At 44.3% G+C, this 20,705-nt stretch overlaps 3 protein-coding genes, 1 long non-coding RNA gene and 1 pseudogene across 5 annotated transcripts in view; 4 read left to right on the forward strand and 1 right to left on the reverse strand.

Annotated features, from left to right (window-relative positions):
* The first annotated feature begins 6,860 nt into the window (after positions 1-6,860).
* Positions 6,861-20,705, forward strand: part of LOC139916470 (endoplasmic reticulum chaperone BiP-like) — a 30,582-nt gene continuing 16,737 nt past the window's right edge. The window contains exon 1 of the mRNA XM_071905358.2: positions 6,861-6,991. The gene's annotated coding sequence lies outside the window, so the exon portion shown is untranslated. The remainder of the gene's footprint in view (positions 6,992-20,705) is intronic.
* Positions 6,862-10,833, forward strand: LOC139916468 (endoplasmic reticulum chaperone BiP). Of its 2 annotated transcripts, none has more exons than XM_071905356.2 (9): positions 6,862-6,991; positions 7,556-7,707; positions 7,825-8,056; positions 8,178-8,315; positions 8,405-8,517; positions 8,639-9,029; positions 9,147-9,384; positions 9,500-9,667; positions 9,834-10,833. In XM_071905356.2, the coding sequence occupies exons 2-9, from the start codon at positions 7,592-7,594 to the stop codon at positions 10,400-10,402; spliced, it is 1,965 nt and encodes a 654-aa protein (XP_071761457.2). In that variant the 5' UTR covers positions 6,862-6,991; positions 7,556-7,591; the 3' UTR covers positions 10,403-10,833. The 2 variants fall into 2 exon arrangements, with proteins under 2 accessions (XP_071761457.2, XP_078143866.1); XM_078287740.1 differs by having other exon boundaries at positions 6,887-6,991; positions 7,568-7,707.
* On the reverse strand, positions 12,111-12,950 carry LOC144541714 (uncharacterized). The gene is made up of 3 exons (XR_013506836.1): positions 12,877-12,950; positions 12,325-12,367; positions 12,111-12,211 (listed from the first exon to the last, which is right to left on the reverse strand). It is a non-coding gene; the product is annotated as an uncharacterized LOC144541714 (long non-coding RNA).
* On the forward strand, positions 13,728-15,685 carry LOC144539857 (uncharacterized; annotated as a pseudogene).
* LOC139916471 (uncharacterized) lies at positions 16,404-18,896 on the forward strand. Its single transcript, XM_071905359.2, has one exon. It carries the CDS (start codon positions 16,404-16,406, stop codon positions 18,894-18,896), a length of 2,493 nt encoding a protein of 830 aa, XP_071761460.2.

The following is a 20,705-nucleotide window of genomic DNA, read 5'->3' on the forward strand; positions in this document are numbered from 1 at the left end:
GAGATGTAACTTCGCTCTCAGCTGAATCAGGGAGGCATAGCTCCCCCTCTCTGACAATGGAAGGCCTATTCAAGAGATCCAGCTTCAAACATAGGCTGGAATGCATGGCCACTGCCCACTAGTTATTGCCTTACTAGTATCACTTAAGTGGGGAACAATGGCTTGCTTGTTCAAAACCTTCACCAAAATGCTGTTAACTAACCTATGGAAAACTATTACTATTAACATATGACTAGACGGTGCAGTTTAGCCATGTGAACATAAGTGGAGAATGTTTTGAAACGCACTTCCCCCTGTGTGAGTTTGTATGAGCATGGGGCCCGTGACACAGTGACAGCTGTTTGCGGGTGACCAGAGGGAACTAGATAGCTACTGGGAATGGCATCTCCACAATACTGGAGGCTTGAATCTCAGCTAATGTTATGAGTTATCAACACCACCACCCATCCACGAAGACGGTGGGGTAACAACAAATGCTGACGAGTCATTTCCTGAAGCTAACGTTTACATTTGATAAGGCCATCTTTCTCACTAGCCAGCCACACACCTAGCCGGAGCACACAGCAGGACACAGAAAAGGAAGAGGGGTGTCAGCTGTCAAAACAGTCCCCGTCATCTTATCCTGCTAACTAGGCTACAATGCTTCTCGGGTGTTTACTGACTTAAATTGGTGCATGCTGCACATTTTTATTAGCGAGCTGTGCCATCCTACAGAGTAGACAAGCTACAAAGCTGCCCAACTGTTGTCTGGCATCCTTTAACAACACGCTAACTGGATAGCAGCAAGAATCATTAGCAAGCCAACTATCCATTAGCCAGCTCGCTAACGTTAACTTGTAATAGTTAGCTGGTTAATAATCAAATGTAGCTGGACAGACACCCGAAACCGTTGAGTAAATACAATAAGTTAACCACCGGCAAAACAAGCGAATTAGGCCGCTATAAATGCTTCTAAGAACTAAAAATAGTCTACATAATCTCGCAAGTTAATGCTATCAGTCGAGGCCCGAAAGAAGCCCCGGCCTCTCCTGCGCATTGACACCCCCAAGAGGAGCCTGAGGTCCGGGATGGGCGACACCACAGAGGTCGGACGACGTGTAATGACAACACCCTCCTCCGTTAAAAAAAACTGTAAAAAATGAAAGAAACCGCCGACAACACCAACCCGCTGAAGAGAGACACCTCCAGTGCTCCCCGTGATGTTTTGCCAGGTTGACTGTAAAATACTTTACCTTTTTCTTAGCTGCAGCGAGTTTGATTTGCCTGCTCTGGTCGGCCATCCTGCTGGTCTGCTCGGCGAGCCGAACCACGTCATCAGTTTGGGGTCTGCTGCTGGTGCCGGGCTCTGCCGCTAGGGGGCGCAAACCTGGGGCTTCACCACAAAGAGCTTCACCTGCATAAATTGCTCAGTTACATGGCACTTGCCATAGCTTAAGTGAGTCCAAATAGTTTTGGGGTTGTTTTTGTGATTTTTTATTAATTCCAAAAAAAAAAAGGGAAGAGACATAAAGAATATAAACTGAATATACAAAATGTTAGAGACTCTTACTATTTTCATGAAGTAAACTGATGGGGTGAATCCAGGTAAAAGCCATTATGCCTTATTGATTTCCTTATTAAATTTATACCAATCGCAAAGGGGGAGGTGTAGAGAAAGAGAATCAGACAAGTTACAGAAGGATTTTTAAGCTTTGAGACAACTGAGATGTGGATTGTGCAAAAGGGACTGCAACTTAAGGGAAGCTGACCCTAATATTTTGTACAGTTAGCGTACATACACCATGAATACATCATGAGTATACATACAGAGTAATTGCCTGTTGTCATCCAAATATCCCCGGTGCCCCCCTCACCAATCCCACCCCCAAATGTCAGCAACCCCCCACATGCCTCCTCAACCCATTCCCACCCGTCACTCCCTATACCCTGGGTTCACACAAAATTACAATATACTGTATATACATGCATATATATACATCCATACACACCCACATACGCATGTAAGTGTACATATACAACAGTAAAAAAAAAGAAGAAAAAGAAAGTGAGTCCAAATCTTGTAATTTTTTATCATTCTAGCGGAGAGTAAAACAGAATGTAAATGAAAGACCCAAACAAAAGGAAGTCTAAACCAGTGTTTTTTAATCATGTGCCATGGAGGACCAAGAGTCTGCAGGTTGGTTTTAATGGGCAAAACAGAGTGCCATGGTATGATTAAAGACGGAACTGAAAAGAAATGGCAAGAAATTTGGAAAACTGAGAAAAGAGGGAGACATTATTTTATATTTTATAAGTCAGTAAAGAAACCAAAACTATTATCTTGGGTGAGACAGGGCTGCTGCTTAACTAGACTGAGACTGGGCCACAGTGGGTCGGGCAGCTGTCTAAAAGTAGTTGGTAAACATTCACATGGTTTATGTGAGTGTGTCAGTCTAGACACGGTACAGCATGTCAGGATATTTTGCAGGAAATACAGGAATGAGAGAGAAGTGTTGTTCAAAGAATTAGCAGATCTAAGCGTTTCTTCTTTTTCTTTGAAAACTTGCAATAACAACAAAGATAACAAAGATACTGTGATTTTTACACACAACAGGCTTATACCAAAGGATTTAAATCATAGTGGATTTGATATGAGTATTTTCATCAATGGAGGGCAGTAATATACCATTAATGCGTCTACACTGCTGCAAATCTACGAGAAGAAGAAGAGTCTGCAGGTTTTCATTCCAATCAAACTATACAGCAGCTGATTTCACTTTTTAGCACAACTTCAGCCAGAGAGGAGGAACTAATTCATGAAATCAGCAGATGTAGTGTTTGATTGGAATGAAAACCTGCAAACTCTTGACTTATCACACTGACCATATAATATCTTGTCAGTCAAATTTAATTGTTCAACTTGTCCTCAGAGGTTTTGGTGATATAAGAGGGTTTCAAAGTTTCGGTGCCAAATGATATCAGATCCAGGGATTTTGTTATACCTTAAGGTTTAGTGAATTGACACCCCTGTTATGATAAGTCAAACATATGTGAGGGATTTTACAGTATACTTATTCCAACTTGGAGCTTAGGTAGGCTACTTCACTCTTGTTTGTTTCATTTGCAGACCTGACTTTACCCACCTTTTTAGGAGGACATAAATCTTTATGACATTAATCCATAGTATACATCATTGTAATTAGTACAAACTAATCTATATATGTCTGGATATGATCTTATAAGAGAAAAACGAAATAAATCTATGTCAATATAGGTGGTTGTTTGCTCTGGGACGGTCACTGACTGGAGGTCATACAGTTTACTCGTCTTTTCATTTAGGCCTACCATGCTATATTTTCCCTGCCGCTTCTGTCACTGGACTGTATGGGATTTTCAGTGCGTCTCCTTTAAACAAGCACTTCCTTTTAATTGGAGGAACTTGGGTTTAGTTGATTTGCTATTGCCTGAATAAAACAGCCTATAATGTAAAATTCATAAACGAGATTTGTCCCATATGATTTTTTTTATTAATGCCCTGTAAAAACTCAATTATCCATAACATTCTTGCTGCCAAGTTGTGATTGTGCCAGTGGATGTATTGTTTTACTTATTATGACTAAAGACTATTTCATTCTGAAACAAGGGCTGATCCTCATTGGAAATCAGGTTAGATGTGTTTTCATAGCCTCTAGCTTGGAATTATTCAGCATCACAATTTGGGCTACAGGCTAGTGTCTTTTGAGAAATTAACTAATGATAAATCATCTATCCATGAAATCTATCTTTTGGTTTGCTTGGCTTATCTCATTTTTAAGCTCACCACTGGGTCAACAGCCTATGCTGATTTGTCTGTAAGTTGGAACATTTTGGGGGACAGTGTTCATAGACTTCCATTCATTTTGAATACTCATTCCCTTTCATTCATTTATATCTGTGGCAGTTACCTCTACTGGTCAGTAGATGACTGTTGCCATTGTTGTTGGTCACTTGGCTGTCATGCCTGTCATATGTAGTGCCGTCGGTTGTAATGACTGTGTCAGAATGTAGGGGGGAAATTCAATAATTTCCCCACTTATAAAGAGAGACATGACTGTTGGCTAGTGGCTATTTGGAGAGATCAGTCACTACCCAGTACAACGTCTTACGTTTTGAATGACGTTATAGACATGATGCATTAATGGATGCTTTCCTCAAACAACTATAAATAGTTCTCTGATTAACATATCAGTCTTGTTGGCTGAGCTACTTACTTTTACATATTTGCTTTTCTAACATAGAGAAGTGGAGCAGAGATAACAATGACAATGAGAGGAGTAGTGTTGTTCAATATGAAAATAGGTCTCAGTGAAAGATGATCCCATACATCTAGAGAGAGAGAGACAGGGAGCGGGAGAGCATTTGTTAATGCTTTATTTTATTTGGGGGGGGATTGTTATAAGCTGTTATAACAGTCGGCTTCACAGACAAAACAATTGGTGAGCGTGAAACTAGGACTGAGCTAGTTTTCACTTGTTATACCATAGACGGGGTAATTTGATCTCAGGTTGACGTGGAGGATTAGACTGTCGCTTAATTTCAATGTAACATCCGAGAAACATGTTTGATATCATCAATCCCAACAGGCAGCCAGACGCAGATATTGCAGATTAATTGAATAGAAACAAAATCTGTGTTGAAGTGTGTTTGATAGGCTGGTGCATGTGCATCATCTGTTTATCACAGGAATATCAATTCCTATGATTATTGTGGAGTAACCAAATTAACTTATTTCTACCCACAACTTTATTCCATTTCATCTCCGGAGCATTCGTTCATTCACTCATTCATTTTGTGAGATTGCGTCTCAGTTGTTTTCCTATATGATAATGATAACAAACCAACATATAACAATCAGATTTATATGTTTGTGTGTCCACATGTACGTACAAAATCAACACAATCATGATGTACACTATGAAGTTAAGCAATGACAAAAGCCATACTTTGTGACAACCAAGTGAGACCTCAGTGGCAACATAAATGTACTATTCAGAGTTCAGGATAAAAGCTTTGGTCATCAGACACCTCATACCTGGATCTTTTCACTAAGGTAGATGTAGACAGGTGTGGCTCAGAAAGAGTGCTGTGCAGCATACCTATGTGGCAGACTTTATACAACTAAACAAATTAGCAAAGCAAACTAACAAAAGACTGGTTTAAAAAACTAAAACAATGATACCATACCATACCGTAGCACCATTACCACACATTTAGCACACTCACAGCGTCCTAAAATCATGAGCTTAACAATGCTAAAACAGACTGGAAGATCACCTCACATGCCAGCTACTGGGGAACCAAATAAGTTTACATATTAACCACACCGTATCAGCCACATTATCAGGGTAGCCATTGTGAAAAATAAATTAATAGTTAATAAACCAATTCTTCATCCATTAGGAGAAAGAAACATATGCAACACATTGGCTTTGTCCATGATAGAGAACAAGTCAGGATAGAGTTATTCAAGTAGTTACAAGTTAGAGCAAGTTAGGAATTGTGGTCCAACACCAGAAGCTGTTTCATATGTAAGGAAGAAGCTTAGATACAGTGAACTTGCAGCTCAGGGCTGGAAAGCCAAGGCATATCTTGCAGAAGTTGGGTGCCATGGATTTGTAGCAACACCTGCCACCACTTTAGCCAGGGGGTTGGGGATTTGTGGTCAGGGCTTACATCAGGTCATTAGGGCAGATCCTGAAGCAGCCAAAAGAGCAGCCTAGTGATCCTTGCTGAAAAGAAAGGACATCAGTTGAATTCCAAAGTGAGGACATCCATCTCATGACTAAGATAGGGGCTAAGCATGATGGCAATTATGCTTATACATACCAAATATTCTCAATGTATTTGATATACTGTACATAGCCACACCTAAAAAGATGTTTGCATTTTGAGAATAGACAGAACAAACAAACTCAATTGATATGTTATTCCAACTACATCTGGTATTTTAGTTAGCTTTTAATTAGCTTATGCAAATATGACTTATGGTAACACTCTGGCTTGTGCTAGTGTACACATATGAACGGGGCAATATAGGCTGACAATATAGCTTTGGCAACCAGGTACCTCACCTTGACCTATTTAGACATTTGAGATAGGCTACAGTATCAGAAGAATGCAACCAGGTTGATAATTTGGTTTCATAATAGAATGTGTGTATACTTTATTTGTTATGTAGCATATGTTTTATGTAAGGCCCGATAGTGCATACAATACTGTATACAAAATAATTATGAACAGCTGTGATTAAACAATACCATGACCCAGGGCCCATATTAAAACTGAATAGTCAGATTACTGCAGGCTTGTTTCATTTCAAAGTAGATAAGCCATAGAGGCAGAGCCTGTACATTCACTGATGTAACTTACAGACAACCTAGTTCATCTGATGTAACCTCATTTCCTTCTATTTGCTCTATTTACATACATATTACACAGGGCTTATACATTTCTTACTCATTGCAGTGAGTCACTACTATCCATGATAATTACATGCTAGCACATACCCTAAAACAACATTAACATAACGATGAATCTTGGTCCAAATTATGTCCTGCTGACATGAAAAGAGGCACAAACTTCAAATGTATGAATGTGAAAAGGCCTCCTCAAAAGACTGGCACTTCATTGCACCAACTGTATTCATGAATTCACTTGACACATGGCCTATCAGCAGCGGCACAGTAAGGTCTGACTCATGACGTTGACTTGACCAAACGCGTGCAAATCAGCGGCGGCCAGCATGCCGGAAGAAACCAATGAGCGCGTTCCAACGAGCTGCTGCGCGGCCAATCGCAGGCCTCCACGATGGGGAAGAAATGACGGCTTATATACGGAGAGCACCATTCATTTAACATCACTTCAGATCCACAAGTTGAGAATAGGCGAAACAGAGAGACACGTACTGAGATACGAGACTGTTTCAGTTGAGATAGCGCCAAGGCGGGGGATTCATTGATTGTTTGCTGTTAAGGTATGTGCCAAAAATATTAATGAATAGTAAATGCGAACGTAATTTTTGTGGTAAAACGTCAAAAGTGGTGGACAGCCATCAGGCAGCCGGCTAAGCTAACATTTGACGATAGCATTGTGTTAACCAGAAGATAGTCGTGGTTTTAATTAGCAGGCCAGCCAATATGATAGAGAAGAAGTGTGGATATTTGCGATGATCTGTGGTGTGCAGAGTAGCATACTTTAAACGACTAATTATGACAAGAACAGTTCCCTCGCATGGTCTTGCTAGGCACCGGTAGATGGAAAAACTAGCGGTGTTCATTATCGGACGAGGCAATGGGGCTCCACCCCATCTAACGTTACGTTACCTCTATTCTTCGAAGCCTTACGACTTTGCCTTTTTCTGTTTATTTAAGGGTTTAAGCGCCTTTCTGAGCCATGCTTTCCATATATCAGCCGGGTTGGGATCCTTACGCATAACAGAATATGCAAGCAACATTGCTAGCCCGTATTTCCACGTAGCGTTAAGCGAGCACACGTCATGAATGCAACGCCACGTCCTGACATTGTTTTCTGTTCCGCAATTTCTTCATAGGATTTGAGCAAAATACAAGCAAAGATGAAACTTATGTGCTTGGTGTTGCTGGTCGCCGGCACCGTGTTTGCCGATGACGACGACAAGAGGGAGAACGTGGGAACCGTGGTAGGAATCGACCTGGGGACCACCTACTCATGGTAAGAGGAAATGATGATTTCTGGCTTGGCCGTTTAAAAAAAAAAAAATGGTGTCACACTGGAATGAAATGAGTAATGCTTTTCAATGATAGTAATTACTAAAAATCTTTGCTGCAGTGTTGGAGTGTTCAAGAACGGCCGTGTGGAGATTATTGCCAACGACCAGGGAAACCGCATCACCCCATCATATGTGGCCTTCACCAGTGAGGGTGAGCGTCTGATTGGTGATGCTGCCAAGAACCAGCTGACCTCCAACCCTGAGAACACAGTCTTTGATGCCAAGAGGTTGATTGGTCGCACTTGGGGTGACTCCTCTGTGCAACAGGACATCAAGTACCTGCCCTTCAAGGTAAGTTTCTTACTCTGATAGTATGAAGTTAAGTGTGTGGTTGTAGGGTCTGAAGTTATTTAGACAGTGTTATTAGTGGCAAACTTTCTAAATTGATGTTTGTGTTCCTCTTGCTCTCTAGGTTATTGAGAAGAAGAGCAAGCCCCATATCCAGGTCGAAATTTCTGCTGGCCAGATGAAGACATTTGCCCCTGAGGAGATCTCTGCCATGGTGCTGACTAAGATGAAGGAGACTGCTGAAGCTTACCTGGGCAAGAAGGTACAACAATTTGTTTCCATATCTAATCATACACTGGTCCTGAACAAGTGTTTGATGTGTTGATTTAATTTCCCCTTCTGTTTCCTCAGGTCACACATGCTGTGGTCACTGTCCCTGCCTACTTCAATGATGCCCAGCGTCAGGCCACCAAGGATGCTGGAGTCATCGCTGGTCTGAATGTTATGAGAATCATAAATGAGCCGTAAGTGTCTTATGACAACGTTTATCATCTGCTGTAATTTGAAGGCAGTCTGGAAACATTTTCTTCCTGATAATTCTAGTATTTTCTCATATTTTATCTTCATTTTACTTGCCTTCTCCAGGACTGCTGCCGCTATTGCTTACGGCCTGGACAAGAAGGACGGCGAGAAGAACATCCTTGTGTTCGATCTGGGTGGTGGCACTTTTGATGTCTCCCTCCTCACCATTGACAACGGTGTGTTTGAAGTGGTAGCCACCAACGGTGACACTCACCTGGGAGGTGAAGACTTCGACCAGCGCGTCATGGAGCACTTCATCAAGCTGTACAAGAAGAAGACTGGCAAAGACGTGCGCAAGGACAACCGTGCTGTGCAGAAGCTGCGTCGTGAGGTTGAGAAGGCGAAGAGGGCCCTGTCTGCCCAGCACCAGTCCCGCATCGAGATTGAGTCCTTCTTTGAGGGAGAAGACTTCTCTGAGACCCTGACACGTGCCAAGTTTGAGGAGCTGAACATGGTAAGTTGGCCACCTCATCAGTTGAGACTTGTAAAACTATTGCACCACAAAAACATTCTGTGTTTATAGAACATTGCATTAGGCAAGCCTTTTTACCCTGTCTTTTATTTTGTCCAGGACCTGTTCCGTTCCACCATGAAGCCTGTACAGAAGGTGCTGGAAGATTCTGACCTGAAGAAGCCTGACATTGATGAGATTGTCCTGGTTGGAGGCTCCACCCGTATCCCCAAAATCCAGCAGCTGGTGAAGGAGTTCTTCAATGGCAAAGAACCCTCCAGGGGCATCAACCCTGACGAGGCCGTGGCTTATGGAGCTGCTGTGCAGGCTGGAGTTCTGTCTGGAGAAGAGGACACTGGTAGGTCATCATCCTGAGACAGTACACAGTGATACAGTCTGTGCCACTGCATCAAGCTTGCACAATAGAAGACTTGGGCCTTTTTACTTAAATGTTTCTTGTTCTTCTGTTACAGGTGATCTGGTTCTTCTCGATGTGTGCCCCCTGACCCTTGGTATTGAGACCGTTGGAGGAGTAATGACCAAGCTGATCCCCAGGAACACTGTGGTGCCCACCAAAAAATCCCAGATCTTTTCTACCGCCTCTGACAACCAGCCCACTGTCACCATCAAGGTCTATGAAGGTAAGACTTGGACCGCTTCCTGTAAACTAGGCAAATACAATGGAAAGAATTTTCACAAAATATTTAATGTGTGTGAAAATTTGGTTGCTTCATTCTTGTATATAGGCTGATATGAGAAATGTTGCATAACTCTGGATATGGTTATAATTTTCAACTTTCTCTTCAGGTGAGCGTCCCCTGACAAAAGACAACCATCTGCTGGGCACCTTTGACCTGACTGGTATCCCTCCCGCGCCTCGTGGTGTACCCCAGATTGAGGTCACCTTCGAGATTGATGTCAATGGTATCCTGCGTGTCACCGCTGAGGACAAGGGAACAGGCAACAAGAACAAGATCACAATCACCAACGACCAGAACCGACTGACACCTGAGGATATCGAGCGCATGGTGAATGATGCCGAGCGCTTTGCAGATGAGGACAAGAAGCTGAAGGAACGTATCGATGCCCGCAACGAGTTGGAGAGCTATGCCTACTCTCTGAAGAACCAGGTGGGCGACAAGGAGAAGCTTGGTGGAAAGCTGTCCGATGAGGATAAGGAAGCCATCGAGAAGGCGGTGGAGGAGAAGATTGAGTGGATGGAGTCCCACCAGGATGCCGATCTGGAAGACTTCCAAGCCAAGAAGAAGGAGCTGGAGGAGGTGGTGCAGCCCATTGTCAGCAAGCTTTATGGTAGTGCCGGTGGACCCCCGCCTGAGGGTGGGGAAGGTGAGCAGGATGAGAAGGATGAGTTGTAGGCAGGTAGAGGTCAACTCATGTTCTCTCTGTCGCCCCTTGCCTCTCTGGTAGCGGCACCTAGATGTACATAATGGACAGATTGGACTCAAATGGTGAGAGGAATGGTTGGGAAAGGGTGGCGATAAGCGACCATACTGAATCTTCTGGAAAGACTTTTTGAAATAAACTATTTCAATGTGTGTGAGGGTTCTCTTCGCTGTAGGGCGGAGATATTCGTCGGCCCGGATTCGAGGCTTGCTGCTGCTGTTCTCAGGCAGTCCTGAAAGGGGTTCTGTAGAGGGGAGGGGCTTAATGGGGTGGGTGGGGCTTCTGTGGGTTCAAGGGCTCGACGTGTTCACGGGCAATGTTAAAGTTATTTATTGAATCTGGTCATTGTAGAAAAGCCTTTCTACTGGAAAGACATTGAAATAAATGTTTGATACAAAACTGATTTTGTTTCTCTTATTACATGAGTTTATATTTCTACAGGGTATGACTTTTGGCAAGACCAATCTAGGTTAAAAAGTTAAATCAAGTGCTCCAGTGTTTGATACAATGGTCTGGGTTAGTTACATTTTTCACTGTTGATTTTGTAGTACATCTAGCTAAATTTAACTTGAAACAAACACAAGCAATTACACTGTAGTACTTATTAAACCCTTTAATACAACATGGACATAACTATCCACAACATCCAGGCACATATGTTATTACAGTCACAATACAATCGCTCTGAATGACTCCCTGAGTGTCCATCCCTCCGAACACAAAGTAAACTCGGCCCTTGGCTTGGTCTCCTTCTCCATTCCCCTTGGCACACACCTTCCAAGGCAATAAACACAGAGGTTGGGCAGCAAATCCCCTTCAAATTTCACCAGGATCCATCGACTTTTGTCTGCAAGCAGAGAAGGGATAACATTTTGGGGGCATATTTTGGTGAAGAAATGTTATACTGCATTTTGTTGCAAGATTAATTTTCTTCCCCTTTCCTGACCGGGTATAGCCTACCGTTTCCAAGTAACTCTTATACACTACAAGGCATTAAGCATGGTATGCCTCATCATCCCAAACACTCTCCATGTATTTGATGCACATAGCCACACCTGAAAAGAAATGGGTTTTCATTTTGAGAATAGACAGAACAAACAAACTCTAATGTTCAGAAAAACACAATTGAAATGTTATTCCAACTAAATCTGGTATTTTAATTACATTAGCTGCAAATAAGACATTTATGGTCACACTGGCTTGTGCTAGTGTGACCATATGAACGGGGCAATATAGGCTGACAATATAGCTTTGGCAACCAGGTACCTCACCTTGACCTATTTAGACATTTGAGATAGGCTACAGTATCAGAAGAATGCAACCAGGTTGATAATTTGGTTTCATAATGGAATCAGGGGTGTCACCAAGGTTTGAATACATTTGGGGCAGAGCCCAGGTAATGTGGGGCTGAACTGGGGAGGGACATGGCATGTATTTTACCTTACAGATCAAACTGAGTAGCATTTGGGGCACTCTACTGCGGTACAAGCCAAGTTACACATCGCTATACAGTTGTTGACTTGAATCAAAAATTGAAAAAATGAAAGATCTTATAACATACCTCTGTATTATAATGGAACAGAATTGTTTTACATAATTATTATAATTTGATGGAAGATTACCAACACACTGAGCACTAACAGCTGAAAACAAAATAAACAGAAAAGGCTGTAGTGAAGCCATGGGTGGTGCAGTGTCCTGACTGGATCTGGGGTTTGGTTGGTGTGGCTGCTCTCTGCTGTCTCTCTGACCCTGAGAACATCAATCTCTTGTTGTCCTTCCTATGATATTGATAGAAAAGACAACATTAGGCCTACCTTTAAAAAATGCAATTCACTTGTTTCATATTATACTGGCATTTTCCCATTTGAAGGTGATCAGACGCGAGTATTACCATTTTCTGCCACTTCCCTCAAAACAGGCTCAACTTCCTCCTGCTAGAGGAAACATGACATGACAAAAGATCAGCTCTCAAAAATCATCCATTAATATTTATTACACATGTGCTGGATGAATTGATTCTGATTGGTTGGAGGGGTGTTGATCAATTTCAGATAAACACATGGCTCTGACATAGTAGTCCTTATGTCTAAATTAATGCACCATGTTGAGACTTTCTTTATGAACTGAATATTATTGTGTAGCCTACATTGGGTCCTGTGAAACGCTCATGGAGAGGAGAGGTGCAGAGGAGAGGAAGAGTGCTCCTCAGGAGCACTCTTCATGGCATCAACAACAGTTTTCATGGCATAAGCAACAGCTTTAGCAAAACCAGGAATACACGTATTTTAGTTTTATTAACTTTATATTAAATATTCCTTCACTCTCTATAGCAAACTTTAAATTAGTAGGCTAATTTCAGTTACAAAGATGGATCATGTGAAAATGGCAATTACATGTCTGTCTACAAGTTAAATTCACTTGAACACATTGTTTTATCACTCACATTGGGCTGAAAATAAGGCAGAATCTCTAGTTTCTTCTTTCTCGACATTTTCACAACACAACCTGTCAGCTCCGCGGCTCAGATAGATTAAACTGTCTGTGCCTGTCATTTTCTTGCCTGCTTCCCGGTTGGGTGGAGTTTTCCTCTTTTATGCACTGTGATTGGCCCGAAGATCCAAACACCGCCCAGCCGGCAAACTTTGGTAATAAAACGAACTACACCAGTTGTTTAAGCGCCCAAAACAGGTGCAAACACCGGCATTGCGCTGCATTTACTTTTTTAGAACCGGAATGCACGTTCCGTTGTGAAATTCACTCCCGGAACGCACGGCCCAATGATACCCGGTTAATATAAAACCTCCTTGCTTTCCTCTGTCAAAAGATTTGGGGCGAGTCAAACAACATTCCCGGCAGCCCGATGCTGGTGACGCCACTGAATGGAATGTGTGTTGTTATGTAGCGTTATGTTTTATGTGAGGCCCATAGTGTATACAATACTTTATACAACATAATTATGTACAGCTGTGATTAAACAATACCATGACTGAAACAATAGGAGAGGGCCCATATTAAAACGGAATATTCAGATTACTCCCATGTTTCATTTCAAAGTAGACAAGCCATAATTGTGAGGCAGTCTACATTTACTGGTGTAACTTACAGACAACCTAGTACTGTTGCAACACACTGTGAATGGCGTGTCATGTGACCATGTGTATGCGAAAATTGAATGGGCTTTAATTGCTTCTGGAACCGAGAAATGGCCACGCCAGAGAAGAAGAAAAAAAAAAAAGGGGGGGGGGGGGGTTTCCCCCTTTTTTTTTTTTTTTTCTTTTCTTTGATGAAAGAATGATGAAAGAATCCCATGGTGAGTAAGGTGAGCGGACTGATGGTGAACTTGAAAACCTCCTTTTCCCACTCCTTCCCCCCGGACCCACTTCAATTGGAAAACAGGGACTGAAGAGGACTGCCAGTCCTGAGCTGTCCCTACAGGAACCATTCTGTTCTGTCTGTTCTAAATGGCCACGCCCATGTCTTCACGCCTCAACTCTATTCAACAGCACTTCAGATCCACAAGCTGAGAACAGACGAAACAGAGAGACACGCACGATACGCGACTGACTTCAATTGAGATAGCGCCGTGATTCATTGATTGTTGAGGTATGTGCGAAAATATTTGTGAATAGAATGTGAACAATATTACACGATTGTATTGTAATGTAGAATGTTTCACTCTGAGTTTCGATAGGTGGGTCAACTGACGCGGGGCGCGCCCTCTACCTGTTGCTTTGTTGTGGAAATCTTAAAGGGGCGGGATTTTCACTAAATTAAATCTTACAAAGAGAGATTGAACTGAGCCCCAAAGCAGAACAAGCTCTGATCTGGGACATAGGAGATATCAGTCGGTCAGTAGGGCTTTGAATCTTTGTTTCTGGGTTAGATTTGGATTTAGGCTGGGCTGTGGTCAGGCTTTGTTGTGGCTGAGCACTTCCTGGTTTCACTCTCTGAGTTTCGATAGGTGGGTCTGTTCCACCTGTTGCTTTGCTGTGGAAATCTGAAAGGGGCGGGTTCAGCCGTGGTGACAAACTATTACTGGGCACAGCTGTGGCATTTCCTAGTATTTAAATACTTAAGCTGCGCTGTAGCGCTGTAGACCTAATTGTGTAAAGACCTTCGAGTCTACCTGGGCGAGTCCACTGAGCAAGGACACTGATAAATTATTCTTCTCTACTATTTACGCTCTTTGCCTGTCTTCTCACTCACCATGTGCTACCAATATATCCCTGTCATCCAGGGTAACTGAAAAAATCGCATCAGTGACAAAAGACAGCGCAATCCTGAGAACCTCTATTCTCTCAGAAAAGCCTCATCTACGCCCTCCTGTTTTTCTTTTGGCCTATGGAATTGTCAGTCTGCTGTAAATAAAATTTATCCAAGCACTTGCAAATCTATCCGACATTCAGGTACTAGCCCTGACCGAAACCTGGATCCGTTCAGAAAACACAGCCACATCGGCTGCACTTTCAGCTGACTCTACTTTCTCCCACACACCTTGTTCCGTTGGGCGTGGAGGTGTTACGGGTGCCCTCATTTCCAAAGACTGGAAATTCACTAAGCTTTCTCCTCTAAGCAATAACTCCTCCTTTGAATACCATGCAATCATGGTTACAGCTCCTGTTAAGCTGTTTGTGGTTGTCATATATCGCCCACCAGGGCTACTGGGGAACTTTGTAGTTGAACTGGACATGCTATTCTCAGCCATTCCTGAAGATGGCACCCCGCTGATTGTCATGGGGGACACGAATATCCATCTTGTCAAACCCCAAACGGCTGACTTCCTTTCACTTCTGTCCTCATTTGACCTCAAACAGGTTTCCACCCCTCCCACATACAAAGCGGGCAATACACTCGATCTGATTGTGACTCGGAACTGCTCCACAGCAAATCTGACTGTCACCTCCTTACATCTGTCAGACCACTTCTTTATTCAATTCACGGTTTCCTTACCGGAACATCCTCACGTTCCGCCGCAAATGGTCTCCTTCCGACTAAACCTCCGGTTCCTCACACCGGCTCAGCTTTCCAATGAGGTCTCGGTTACCTTGCCTCCTCATAACGAATTCTCCTCACTCCACGTCAATGAGGCTACAGACACACTTTACTCAACGCTAGCCTCCTCTCTAAACAATCTCTGCCCCATCTCATCTAAACCTGCTCGTAACCCCCCCCCTAGTCCATGGCTCACTGATTTTTTTTTTTTTTTTTTCTTCGATTTGAGCTCTCCTGATGTTTTTTGTAATGACCTTTGATGTGATTTTTAAACTGTTGGAATTTTGCAAGGGTACACCAGCTAAAACTAGCGTTGGACAGCCTGTGGCTGTTGCCAAACGATGTGGTTTGTTTGGTCTTTTGTTTTTATCAACTATGTTAATGATGATCTCATACACCACCCCACAGCTACGGCGTTTACGCAGCTTCGTAATTACACCTGACAAGGGGTTTTTAACCCGCTGCCAAAAGTTTGGGATTTTAAGAAACAGACCTCGTTACATCCATAGAGGCTCGCGCCGCGGTTTCAATGTGGAGTGCGGAAGCAAAACAAACCTGGGCGTCATCATTGGAAACATCGCGAGACTACCCTATACTAGGCGAGATGCAAAATATGGGGCGGATCACAGTGTATTGCGGAGTTTGCAGAGACTTCCATCCTCAGCTCTGTCTCCTGCCACCATGGAACTTCTTAATACACAATCCCTCACTAATAAATCCCTCCTCATACATGACCACATCTTGGACAAGGGGCTTGATTTCATGTGCCTAACTGAAACCTGGCATAAACCAGGGGACTACTCTGTGCTTAATGAGGCCTGCCCTCCTGGCTATAGGTACATGGAAAAAGCCCGCAGCTCTGGCCGTGGTGGTGGTTTAGCAATCATACACCGGGCTGAACTGAAACTGTCTCCCCTGCCGATGCCTGATCTTTCTTCCATTGAATGCCTTGCTCTAAAATGTAAACCTCCATACTCCATGACAGTGCTTCTCATCTACCGCCCCCCCAAACCAAACTCATCCTTCCTCCCTGAGATACACGACCTACTTACCTCACTCTGCTCCATGTCAACCAACATTGTCATTGTTGGTGATTTGAATATTCATGTCGACAACCCCTCCTGTCATTTTGCAGCGGAGTTCCTGAGTCTGATTGAGTGTCTTGGCCTGAAGCAGCATGTTGATGTTCCTACTCACACCAGGGGGCACACACTTGACCTGGTCATCACTGACTCCGCCCCCATCAATAACCTACAGGTCTATGATCTGGGTGTGTCTGACCACAAGGTGGTCTCAATGGCCTTGACATTCCTGTCGCCCCCTACTAAACCTAAGCGTCAAATGTTTTTCCGGAACTGGAAAAGCATTGACCCAGCCATCATGACTATGGACCTCCAGCACATCACCTGCCCAGCCTCTGCATCAGTGGATGAAGTAGTGGAACTCTATAATACATCTTTGAGCAGCGTCTTTGATCTCCATGCCCCTGTCAAGACACGTGAGGTCAATTTTTCACGCTCTGCCCCCTGGTTCACACATGAACTGCGGAAAATAAAAACAGCTGGGCGTGTCCTGGAACGACGCCTCAGACATTCTGGGCTCACTGTCCATAAACTGGCCTTTCGTGAACATCAAAGGGCTTACTCCAAGTCCCTTAAAGATGCTCGGTCACAGTTCTACTCCAACGTAATCAATAACAATCCTGGCAACTCTAAGCATCTTTTTTCCACCATAAACCATCTCCTGAAGCCACAATCATCTTCCCCAATCGAGGCTACAGAAGAACGATGTAACAGCTTCATTGACTTTTTCAGAGCCAAGGTCAACAACATCCGTTCTCTGATGTCCAGCTCTTCCTCTCTGCCTCCTCCTGTCATCGACCCCCTGTCTGGGAGCTTGCCGTCTCTCCTCCATTTCGCTGGTGTCCAGCAGAGCCACATTGAGGAAATCCTCAGGAAAATGAAACCCTGCACTTGTGCCCTGGACCCCATTCCCACAGCTTTGCTCAAGTCATACATCCCCATTCTCAGCCCCTTGATCACCCAAACGGTCAACCTCTCCCTTCAAACCGGTAGTGTTCCATCTGCTCTCAAGGTTGCTGTCATCCGCCCCCTCCTCAAGAAGCCCACCCTGGATCCGGAAGTTCTAGCCAACTACAGGCCTATCTCCAACCTCGCTTTCCTGTCCAAGGTGTTGGAGAAGGTGGTTGTTTCTCAGCTCCAGGACCACCTTAAACACAACAACTTATTTGAGAAATTTCAGTCAGGTTTTCGTTCAGCCCACAGCACTGAAACAGCTCTGCTCAGGGTTACGAATGACCTGCTGATGGCAGCTGATGCAGGGTCCCCTTCTCTTCTGATTCTCCTTGACCTGAGTGCTGCGTTTGACACTGTGGATCACATTATCCTCCTAGAGCGCCTCCACACCACCATTGGACTGTCAGACTCTGCACTTAAGTGGTTTCAGTCCTACCTTTCTGGCAGGACTGAGTATGTCTCATTGGGAGGATGCAGGTCTAGATTGCTCCCTGTCACCTGTGGTGTTCCGCAAGGGTCAGTTCTCGGCCCCATCCTGTTTACCCTCTACATGCTCCCCCTTGGTCGTGTCATCAGCAGACATGGGATGTCTTTCCATTGCTATGCTGATGATACCCAGCTGTACATAAAAACTGCCCCAAGCCCTTCTGCAGCCATGTCATGCCTCAGCACCTGCCTTGAGGAGATAAAGGCCTGGATGAGCAGAAATTTCCTCCAGTTAAACAGCAGCAAAACTGAAGCTCTCCTTGTTGGCACACAGTCATCCCCCATACCTCATCTCACCTTTGACAACCAGGACATCCCCCTCTCCTCCTCAGTCACTAATCTGGGTGTTAGGTTTGACCCTCACCTGACTTTTCATGACCATATAAAACATCTGTGCAAGACCTCTTTCTACCATCTCAAAAACATTTCCAAACTCCGCCCCACTCTAACCCTGTCAGATGCAGAGAAGCTTGTCCATGCTTTTATCTCCTCAAGACTGGACTACTGCAATGCACTCTTCACTGGGATCCCTGGCAGGAGCATCCAGAAGCTCCAGTATATTCAGAACAGCGCTGCCAGGATCCTGATGAGAGTGCGAAAACACGAACACATAACACCAACTCTGCTTTCATTGCACTGGCTCCCTGTCTCCTTCAGGGTCGACTACAAAGTCCTGCTACTCACCTACAAATGCATTAACAGACATGCGCCTCCCTACCTACAAGAACTGATCACCCCACAAACCTCCACCCGCACTCTCAGATCTACCAACAGCTTGCTCCTCCGGGCCCCCAGTACCAAGCTCCGCACCATGGGGGATCGGGCCTTCTGCTCAGCTGCACCGCGCTTGTGGAACAGCCTTCCTAACCATCTAAGGGCAGCGCAGACCCTGGACTCTTTTAAGACAGGCCTAAAAACCTTTTTATTCAGGAAGGCTTTTTCGTGTTAACTTTTGTTAGCGATCTCTTTTTTCTTTGTTTTCATTTTTTATGTTTTAACTCTGTAGCACTTTGAGATTCACTATGAATGAAAAGTGCTATACAAATAAAATGCATTATTATTTATTATTATGTCATCAGAGAGCAACAGGCTTAGAGCAGCTGAGAGGAACAAATCCAGAGATCACTATCAGTCTCTCCTATCAGCATTCTCCTCCCATTTAAAAACTGCCAAGACCACTTATTATCAGGACAAAATCAGCAGCGCCAAAGACGCTCGGAAAATATTTTCAGCTTTTAACTCACTCCTCAACCCTCCACCACCTCCTCCCTCAACTTTGCTCACTGCTGACATCTTCGCCTCCTTCTTTACTGATAAGGTTTCTGCTATCAGTAATCAGTTCTCTGAGCCTGACCAGCTCAGTCTGCCACCGCCAGCTAACAGGGCCTCACTCCTCTCATTTTCCCATCTTACCGAGGAACAAGTCTCCAAGCTTCTGCTTGACTCTCATCCCACTACCTGTCCATTGGACCCGATACCCTCCAACCTCCTGCAGGCCATTTCACCCCCACTTATCCCTGCAGTCACACACATCATCAACTCCTCACTTACAACGGATGTGTTCCCCACTGCTTTTAAGCAATACTTGAGCGCACAGTCTTTAATCAAGTCTCTGAATTCCTTTCTGAGAACAACCTGTATGATCCTAACCAGTCTGGCTTCAGGCACAGACACTCTACCGAGACTGCTCTCTTGTCTGTAGTGGAAACACTGCGATCAGCAAGAGCTGCTGGTCAGTCTTCTGTTCTAATGTTGCTAGACCTATCGGCTGCCTTTGACACAGTTAACCACCAAATCCTCCTCTCCACACTCGCTGAGCTTGGCTTCTCAGGATCTGCCCTCCGCTGGTTTGAGTCCTACCTCTCAGGGAGATCTTTTAGAGTGTCTTGGAGGGGGTAAGTGTCTAAATCGCACTGCTTGTCCACAGGGGTACCTCAAGGGTCAGTGCTTGGACCCCTTCTCTTTTCAATATACACCACCTCACTTGGTGCAGTCATCCGCTCACATGGCTTCTCATACCATTCATATGCTGACGACACCCAGCTCTTCCTATCGTTCCTGCCAGAAGACCCCACAGTCTCGGCACAGATATCGGCATGCCTCGCCGATATCTCGGCATGAATGAAGGAACACCACCTTCAGTTTAACCTATCAAAGACTGAGCTCTTTGTCATCCCAGCCAGTCCCTCTATACAACAACAGATCAGTATCCAGCTCGAATCAGCTCAGCTCATTCCCGCAAAGTCTGCCCGAAACTTGGGTGTCATGATTGATAACCAACTAACCTTTAAGGAGCATGTGGCTTCTGTTGCTCGGTCATGTCGATTTGCCCTGTACAACATCAGGTAGATTAGACCCTACCTGTCTGAACATGCAGCACAACTCCTAGTACCGGCTCTTGTAATTTCACGCCTTGACTACTGCAACTCCTTACTGGCAGGTCTCCTGGCATGTACGCTCAAACCTCTGCAGATGATCCGGAATGCGGCGGCGCGTCTGGTCTTCAACCAGCCCAAAACAGCACGTCACTCCGCTGTTCATATCCCTCCACTGGCTCCCAGTTGCTGCCCGCATCAAGTTCAATTCCTTGATGCTCGCCTACAAAGCAGCAACCAAAACAGCTCCCATCTACCTGAACTCCCTCATTCAGGTCTACGCTCCCTCCCGCTCACTACGCTCTGCCAAGGAGCAGCGCCTGGTGCTGCCACCACAACAAGGCCCTAAGTCTCTATCCAGACTCTTCTCTTCTGTGGTTCCT

Source organism: Centroberyx gerrardi, chromosome 2, assembly GCF_048128805.1.
Source record: "Centroberyx gerrardi isolate f3 chromosome 2, fCenGer3.hap1.cur.20231027, whole genome shotgun sequence".
In the NCBI taxonomy this organism is placed as follows: domain Eukaryota; kingdom Metazoa; phylum Chordata; class Actinopteri; order Beryciformes; family Berycidae; genus Centroberyx; species Centroberyx gerrardi.